General features: G+C 42.7%; 1 protein-coding gene across 2 annotated transcripts in view; it reads left to right on the top strand.

Annotated features, from left to right (window-relative positions):
- Positions 1 to 9,725, top strand: part of LOC143287582 (phosphoinositide 3-kinase regulatory subunit 4-like) — a 57,650-nt gene that overhangs the window by 21,064 nt on the left and 26,861 nt on the right. For both annotated transcript variants that reach the window (XR_013055979.1, XM_076595691.1), the window contains exons 15-19: positions 1 to 71; positions 1,641 to 1,800; positions 3,805 to 3,851; positions 4,666 to 4,767; positions 6,244 to 6,378. The exon at positions 1 to 71 is cut by the window's left edge and continues 47 nt beyond it. Coding sequence is in view for 1 of the 2 variants with exons in the window: in XM_076595691.1 (XP_076451806.1) it covers positions 1 to 71; positions 1,641 to 1,800; positions 3,805 to 3,851; positions 4,666 to 4,767; positions 6,244 to 6,378 (515 nt within the window). In the remaining variant the exon portion in view is untranslated. The remainder of the gene's footprint in view (positions 72 to 1,640; positions 1,801 to 3,804; positions 3,852 to 4,665; positions 4,768 to 6,243; positions 6,379 to 9,725) is intronic.

Here is a 9,725-nt window from a genome sequence, read left to right as displayed (position 1 = left end):
AGCTGGCGGAACAGGAGGAGGAGGAGAACAACGTGGAGGAGGACGACGCAGATGACGATGAAAGCCTGCAGGTGATGACTGCACCCAGTTCAACTCTTTGCTAGATGAGAAGTTTACTGATTTATTTATATATTTTTTTTTTTCAAACCTTTTGATGTTTGTTCTTTCAATCGACGGGTGCGATAGCCGAGTGGTCAAAGCGTTGGACTTTCCATCTGTGGGTCCCGGGTTCAAATCTCAGTGATGGCACCCAGTGGGTAAAGGGTGGAGATTTTTTTCCGATCCCCCGGGTCAGCATATGTGCAGACCTGCTTGTGCCTGAACCCCCTTCGTGTGTATACGCACGTTAAAGATCATGCAATCTATGTTAGTGTTTGGTGGGTTATGGAAACAAGAATTTATCCAGCATGCACACCCCTGAAAACGGAGTATGGCTGCCTACATGATAGGGTAAAAACGGTCATATACGTAAAAGCCTACTCGTTTATGCACAAGTGAAAGTGGGATTTGCAGCCCATGAACTAAGAAGAAGAAGAAGCAGAAGAAGAAGATTTCTTTCAGTCAACATTTCTGGTTCTTATTTGAGCACTTGCAAATTTACTAAATATCCCAAATGTCAAAAAAAAACACCCAAAAAACAACACCAACCAACCAATCGACACCACCAAACCTGGTTGAATGGTGGCCATGGTAGTGATATGTTTCAGTAACAAGACACGAGGTCAGCTGTTTCCATCATGCCCTGAGAAAAGAAAATTAGGCAGCAAAGATTTGTTCATTTGTGCTCAGAAGTCTGTCCTTTCATTATCACATCAAAATTTTGACTTTCACATTTTGATCGGTTATGAGGCGTGAATATTCCGTTCTGATTCTTTATTCATTGATATTGTCTTTATCCTTCTTCTGTTATTTTTATTTTTTTGATTTTACGTAATCTTATTTATTCGTTTATTTATTTGTTTGTTTATTTATTCATTATCTTTTTTTATTTTTTTTTATTTTGTTTTTTCGTATTTTCCCTCAAGGCCTGGTGAAGCGTGTTGGGTCAGGCTGCTGGTCAGGCATTTGCTTGGCAGATGCAGTGTAGTGTATATGGATTTACTGAATCACAGTGATGCCTCCTTGAAATATGGAGATTTAATTTTAACCACTGGATATTTACTCTTCACAGGGTTTTAAGCATTAAAGATAATAGAATGATAAGACAACTAATGTATATTGTGAGGAGAACTGACTCATAGATGTGTGTGTTGTCAGGAGTTTGCAGAGCAGTCACTGACATACACAGTACACTGTGAGGAGTACTTACACATGTATAGATGTGTGTGTTGTCAGGAGTTTGCAGTGTGTGTGTTGTCAGGAGTTTGCAGTGTGTGTGTTGTCAGGAGTTTGCAGTGTGTGTGTTGTCAGGAGTTTGCAGTGTGTGTGTTGTCAGGAGTTTGCGATGTCATGTTTCTGTTGTCAGGAGTTTGCGATGTGTGTGTTGTCAGGAGTTTGCAGTGTTTCTGTTGTCAGGAGTTTGCGATGTGTGTGTTGTCAGGAGTTTGCAATGTGTGCGATGTGTGTTTCTGGTGCAGCCAAGAGTTTGCAGCGTGCGTGTTGTCATGACTTTGCAATGTGTGTGGTGTGTGTGTTGTCAGGAGTTTGCGGAGCAGTCATACGACTCAGAGCTGCAGGCCCTGCAGGAGACAATCCAGCACAAGGTGGTGACCCTGCTCAGTGATGCCAACAACACCGTCAAGATGACTCTCATTGACAACGACATCGGGCGGCTCTGCCACTTCTTTGGCAGACAGAAAGGTCACAGACGCACACAGTGATTTTATGGAGGAGGGGTGGTGGTGAGGATAGTTATGAATGGTGGGTTAAAGACAAAAATAAAAAAAAAAAATGAGTGATTGTCTTGATGGCTGCCGGAAAAAGAGGAAGCTAGTCAGGGATACAGAGGGGAGATAACCTACTTCCGGGAGGTTAACGGCCACAGCTACTTTCGTTTTCTTCACATAGGCGGATATTAGTTTGCACAGGACAGGAATCGGACTCCCTGCCGGAGTCTGCACTAGTGGGTCATGGTTAAGTATGTTAGATAAACGTAATTTTAGGAAGAAAATTTACTATTTTATTGGTGGGGGATGGGTGAGTGCAGGTTAAAAGAAAAAATTCATTATTTTATTTGTATTTTATTGCACACATCTGTAGGGGTGGGGTGGGGTTGTAATATAGTCATGAACAGTGGGTGGACTTGGTGAGTTGGAAAGTGGGTTCTAAAGAGACTGAGAGTGAATTTGTGTGTGTGTGTGTGTGTGTGTGTGTGTGCAAATATGTATACAGGTGCCAAGGGTACCTGAAAGGAAAAGGATTTTTTTCTGTGATCAAGTTTATATTCAGTGTAGCTTCTGTTCAGTTCTGGATCCATCAGGTTTTTTTTTTTAAATGAAGTTTCATTTTATTTAAAACTGAATCGGGTTAGGAATCTGGGTGTTCCCCATTGCCGCTATGGAGATCATGGTTAGAAGTTAAATACTTTTTTAACTGGCACTTGGGTATAATTGGAGACGCATTTCATTTTAAAACTATTTTACACTGGAGGAGGTTTAGGAGGTGGTAGTGGTCTGGGGTCGACCAGAGGGAGTGGAGGAGGCGTGGAAAGGCCGCAAGGCTTAATTTCTGCCCCAAATACTGTACCTGTACCTGTACCTGTTGCTTAAATTTCAACCTGAGGTAGAGGGCCCTGACGATTGCGATTGCGCCATAATTTTAGCTCGATTGCCCAAACGAGCGAAGTAAGTTTGTGACCTGGTACAAGTCTTCATCAGATTCAAAACATGAGTGTCAAAGAATCGACAGATAGACAGAAATAAGAAAAAAAACTTAGCCGTATGAAGAGCACAGGATCAGGAGTCAAGATGGCTGCCGGAAAAAGAGGAAGCTAGTCAGGGATACAGAGGGGAGGTAACCTACTTCTGGGAGGTTATCTGCTGTAGCTACTTTCGTTTTCTCCGCATAGGTGGATAGTAGTTTGCACAGGACAGGAATCGGACTCCCTACCGGAGTCTGCACTAGTGGGTCATGGTAAGTATGTTAGATAAAAGTAATTTCAGGGAAAAAAATTTCCTTTATGGAATGCCTGTAGGGTTGGGTGAGCCCTTTCATTGTGTTGGTACAGTTATGGAACATTCTTTTCCTGAAGAACATACTGCTGTCATTTTTGGTTTTCTACACGGTCTGGATCATTTATGGTGGTCATTGATTCAACATGTATTCTCTGAAGTGATTTTAGACAGAAAAAAAAAGAAACATTGTGCTGCTCATGCATGTATATGTTTGAGAATTTGCTCGGACTGTGTACAGTTACATAGTTATGTGATGCAAAAGATGAATTTAGAATGGGGAAGAAAATTTGGAAACAAAGAAACTAATTGATTAACCATAAAATCAAATGACCAATAAAAACAGATAGTCCAGTATCAGAATACTTACAGGTAAATAACTGTTGGACATTGGAGGAACTAACAAAAAATTTGAAGGTTAAGGATGAAAAGTTGAATATTTTTGTTACCAAGTTGTTGGAAAGTACAGGAATGATCTCTTTTTTTTATCTTAAGGCCAGATGGAATATACACATTTGTTATTTTCTGTCCATACACTATTCCTGGTATGTATTTGTTTTGAAGGGGTCAGTTTTCCATCTGCTTATGTTTGTGTTGCTCTGTGTCGTCAGTGTGTCGTTGATGTGTTGACAGTTTGCTTGTGTGTCGTCAGTGTGTCGTTGATGTGTTGACGGTTTGCTGTGTGTGATTTCAGCCAGCGACGTTCTGCTGTCACACATGATCACATTCCTCAATGACAAGGTGAGGTGCTCGCGTGTGCAGACACAAACACACACACACACAGAGCACACACAGAGCGCACATACACACACAGAGACACAGACACAGAGAGCATATACACACGCACAGACACAGACAGACACACACACACACACACACAGACACACACACACAGCACACACACAGACACAGAGCACACACAGACACACACGCACACACACACAGAGCACGCACACACACACATGGCACAACGCACGCATGCATGCATGCACACACAACACACACACAACACACACACACACACACACACACACACACACACACACAGGGAAGCTGGGTTAGTTACAAGGATGAGCAGTGTTCATGTTCTTGGATGGTACTTAGGAGAGGGAGATCTCTTCATGTTTGATTGTGCAGAATTCCACACATTTACATGCACTGATATATGCATGTAGTGTGTGCAACTATGTGTGTGTGTGTGTGAATTTGTGTGTGTGTGTGTCTTTGTATGTGTGTGAGTGTGAATGTGTGTGTGTGTGTGTGTTGTGTGTGCGCATGTGTGATGCTGAATGTCACTATGATATATTGACATATGCATGTAGTGTGTACATGTGTGTGTGTGAATTTGTGTGTGTGTGTGAATGTGTGTGTTTGCATGTGTGTGTGTGTTTATGTGTGTGTGTGTTGTGTGTGCGCATGTATCGTGCTGAATATCACTGTGATATTTCATTTTCTTTGTTGTTGTTTTTTTTTTTTTTTTTTTTTTGATAGCAGATACCTGATTTTGTTTGTTGCTGTATGCTTTATTTTACTTGTGTGTGTGTTGCTCTAACAGCAAGACTGGCAGCTGCGGGCCTCGTTCTTTGTGGCCATCACCAGTGTGGCGTCCTACGTTGGCTGGCAGAGTGCACAGATCCTGAAGCCTCTCCTGCAGCAGGTCAGTGTGTTCTGTTGGTTCATTTGAATATTGATTTAAATATTTATGCATATAGAATTGGTGGTGTATGAGCTCGATCGCCCAATCAGGCCAAGTAGTTTTGTGACCTGTTGTGATTCATCATCGGACACAAAACGAGAGCACCAAATAATCGATAGACAGAAAATACGAAAAAAAAAACTTAGCCGTATGCAGAGCACAGGAGCAGGAGTCAAGTTGGCTGCTGGAAAAAGAGGGCGCTAGTCAGGGATGCAAAGGGGAGGTAACCTACTTCAGGAGGTTATCTGCCTGTAGCTGCTTTTGTTTTCTCCGCATAGGCGGGTAGTAGTTTGCACAGGACAGGAATCAGACCCCTGCCGGAGTCTGCACTAGTGGGTCATGGTAAGTATGTTACTTAAACGTAATTTTAAGAAGAAAATTTCCTTTTAAATGTTTATGTATGTAGAATTGGTATTTGTTTCGGCTGAATGAGCTGTGTTCTGTTGGTTCATGTGGATATTGATCTGAATAATTTGAGAGCGATCCAGGGATGCAGTCCTGTGTCCTGTTGGAAGCAGTGACAAAATATACAATGCAACAAAATACAAGACTGCCATGTTTTCAGCAGGACCATTCCCATAACAATGTGTTGTAGAAGAACGCACGCACACACTAACGCGCACACACACACACACACACACACACACTCACACTCTCACCCTCCCCCAAGCCATCTTTCCTCAAACTGCTTTGGTATCAGTGTGTAGCTGGATGTGAACACTTCTATACACACTGGCTACAATATTAACTGTCTGAAACCATACATCATCCACTCATCATGTGATTCACCATCAGATGATGCAGCAGTCTGCAGTCACAAAGCTGTTAATGAAGAAAACTCAGTGTGTTTCAGTTTCAGTGTCTCAAGGAGGCTCCATTGCGTTCAGACAAATCCATATATGCTACACCCCATCTGTTTGGCAGATGCCTCACAGTAGCATAACCCAGTATGCTTAGGCAGACTTTGAGTGCATGCATGTGTATTTGTGAAATTATCAGTTTCACTACACATCCTTAACCGTGACCCACTAGTGCAGACTCCGGCAGGGAGTCCAATTCCTGTCCTGTGCAAACTACTATCTGCCTATGCAGAGAAAACAAATGTAGTTACAGCCGATAACCTCCCGGAAGTAGGTTACCTCCCCTCTGTATCCCTGGCTAGCTTCCTCTTTTTCCAGCAGCCATCTTGACTCCTGATCCTGTGCTCTTCATACGGCTAAGTTTTTTTTTTTTTCGTATTTCTGTCTGTCTATCGATTCTTTGACACTCATGTTTTGTATCTGACGAAGACTTGTATCACGTCACAAACTTGAGAAATGGCGAGACCATGATTTGAAACAGACCCTCAAGGACACTGTATAGGTAGATAAACGTCTTTAACCATTCTGTCCACCGTCCTCCTGTTTGTCATGCCTGTACTGTCCACCTGTGTTTCAGGGTCTGAGCGACACGGAGGAATATGTGATCCAGAAGACCCTGAGCTCCCTGCAGAAGCTGGTGTTCTTTGGGTTCATCCACAAGTCGGTGCTGCTGGAGTTTGTCACTGACATCGCTCCCCTGTTGGCTCACCCGGTGAGTTGTGGGCCCTGGTCTTTGTGATGAGCGTCAAAGTTTGACAGTGTGTGTGATGATACACCTTGATGTAATGATGATCGATTCACTGTCCCTGTCCTTTCTCACTGTCCTGTCCTGATGAGGATGAACTGGTCTTTTTCACATTAATTTGATTGGACTTTTAACTTCATTTTGGTTTGTGTGTGACTGGTTTTAAGAACTTGTGAATGAACAGCTTTGACATTATTCTTATGGATCTTTTAATTTTAATTTGTGACTGGTTTTAATTGGCCCCTGGGTATGACCAATATAATATGATTTTTTATTTATGTTTTTTTTGTTGTTGTTTTTCCAGAAAAAAAGATCTTGTTTGTCTTGTTCAGTTTGTCCTGAACTCACAGATGTATGGTAATCAGTCATGTTCGACCCTGACGATCAGAACAGCAGAGGAGCCAACTTCTGTGCCTTTTATCTGGCCTGGACTTTGATAAGTGGATAGTGTATTGCCCAAGTTATATCCCCAGATCTCGGCCAAGAGAAATTTATGACAGTCCACATTTGGGATGGTTCCCAAAGGCCAACTAGCCAGCACCCAAGGCTGCAGTTCTAAGAACCAGTGCAGTTTTTCCTCCTGGTTGTAGAGTCGTAGTTCTTCACATAAAATTAAGTTGTAAATGAATTCCCATTGCAGTGGAGAAAAGCCATTGATCATACAGCTCTGTTTTTTCTTTCTTTTTTTTTTTCACAATGTTCACTGTTCCATTACACACCATGCACAATATTGACACAACCTGCACAGTGTTCACTGTTCCATTACATATGCACAATTTTTTTTTTTTTTTATACATTTATTTGCTTATTTATCATCATTGTCTTTTTTATTTATTTATTTATTTTTAATTTTTATTATTATTATTATTTATTTTATTTATTTATTTATTTTTTTGTACGCTTATAGTTGACTTCATCAAGGTTTTGCGTCTTATACATATTATTATGTATTATTATGTATTACGTGGTGGACAAGTTCACATACCTGGGCAGTACACTCTCTCGCACAGTTGTCATCGACGATGAGGTGAATGCCAGACTCGCCAAAGCCAGCGCTGCCTTCGGCAGACTCCATAAGAACGCTTGGAACAGGAGAGGCATCACCCTAGAGACGAAGCTCAAAGTATACAAGGCCATAGTTCTCACCACACTGCTCTATGGATGTGAATCATGGACGGTCTACAAACGCCACGCCAAAAAGCTGAACCACTTCCACACCACCAGCCTCAGAAAACTTCTCAGCATAAAGTGGCAAGAGAAGATCCCTGACACAGAGGTGCTCACTCATGCAAACTTGCCCAGCATCTACACCATCTTGATGCAGGCCCAGCTGCGCTGGGCAGGCCATGTAGTTCGCATGCCAGACCACCGGCTCCCCAAGAAACTGCTGTATGGCGAACTCCAACATGGCAAGCGCTCACATGGAGGCCAAAAGAAGCGCTTCAAAGACACTCTGAAAGCTTCTCTGAAGGCCTTCAGCATCAGCCACAACACATGGGAGCTGAATGCAATGGACAGACCAAAGTGGCGTTCAGCTGTCCACAAAAGCGCCAAATCCTGTGAGGCCAACAGAATCGCTGCAGCAGAGCAACGCAGACAGGCCAGGAAAAGCAGTGCCAGCAAGTCCGCGACAGCCGCCACCATCCCCTGTCCACACTGCGTCAGAACCTTCCGGGCGCGGATTGGCCTGACCAGTCATCTGTGCACCCACAGATCCCAACCCACCCACCCCCAGGATGACTAGATGGTCCTCGTAGATCCCGACGGACGAACCACACATTAGTAGTAGTTCTTTTTTAATGTTTTTTTTTTTCTCTCTCAAGGCCTGACTAAGCGCGTTGGATTACGCTGCTGGTTAGGCATCTGCTTGGCAGATGTGTAGCGTATATGAATTTGTCCGAATGCAGTGACACCTCCTTGAGCAACTGAAACTGAAACTGCAAATATTGACACAACCAGCACAATGTTCACTGTTCCATTACACACCATGCACAATATTGACACACCCTGCACAATGTTCACTGTTCCATTGCACACAGTGCACGATATTGACACACCTTGCACAATGTTCACTGTTCCATTACACACCTTGTACAATATTGACACACCTTGCACAGTGTTCACTGTTCCATTACACACCATGCACAATATTGACACACCTTGCACAATGTTCACTGTTCCATTACACACAGTGCATGATATTGACACACCCTGCACAATGTTCACTGTTCCATTACACACCATGCACAATATTGACACTCCTTGCAAATGTTCACTGTTCCATTACACACCATGCACAATGTTGACACACCTTGCACAATGTTCACTGTTCCATTACACACCATGTACGACATTAACACACCTTGCACAATGTTCACTGTTCCATTACACACCATATACAATATTAACGCACCGTGCACAATGTTCACTGTTCCATTACACACCGTGCACAATATTGACACACCTTGCACAATGTTCACTGTTCCATTACACACCGTGTACAATATTGACACACCCTGCACAATGTTCACTGTTCCATTACACACCATGCACAATATTGACACACCCTGCACAATGTTCACTGTTCCATTGCACACAGTGCACGATATTGACACACCTTGCACAATGTTCACTGTTCCATTACACACCTTGTACAATATTGACACACCTTGCACAGTGTTCACTGTTCCATTACACACCATGCACAATATTGACACACCTTGCACAATGTTCACTGTTCCATTACACACCATGTACAATGTTGACACACCTTGCACAATGTTCACTGTTCCATTACACATCATGTACAATGTTGACACACCTTGCACAATGTTCACTGTCCATGCACAATATCGACACACCTTGCACAATGTTCACTGTTCCATTGCACACAGTGCACGATATTGACACACCCTGCACAATGTTCACTGTTCCATTACACACCATGCACAATATTGACACACCTTGCAAATGTTCACTGTTCCATTACACACCATGCACAATGTTGACACACCTTGCACAATGTTCACTGTTCCATTACACACCATGTACGACATTAACACACCTTGCACAATGTTCACTGTTCCATTACACACCATACACAATATTAACACACCGTGCACAATGTTCACTGTTCCATTACACACCTTGCACAATATTGACACACCTTGCACAATGTTTACTGTTCCATTACACACCGTGTACAATATTGACACACCCTGCACAATGTTCACTGTTCCATTACACACCATGCACAGTATTGGCACATCTTGCACAGTGTTCACTGTTCCATTACACACCATGCACAATATTGA

Source organism: Babylonia areolata, chromosome 11, assembly GCF_041734735.1.
Source record: "Babylonia areolata isolate BAREFJ2019XMU chromosome 11, ASM4173473v1, whole genome shotgun sequence".
Lineage (NCBI taxonomy): Eukaryota > Metazoa > Mollusca > Gastropoda > Neogastropoda > Buccinidae > Babylonia > Babylonia areolata.
Note: the sequence above shows the minus strand (reverse complement) of the source record. Positions and strands in the feature narration are given on the sequence as shown.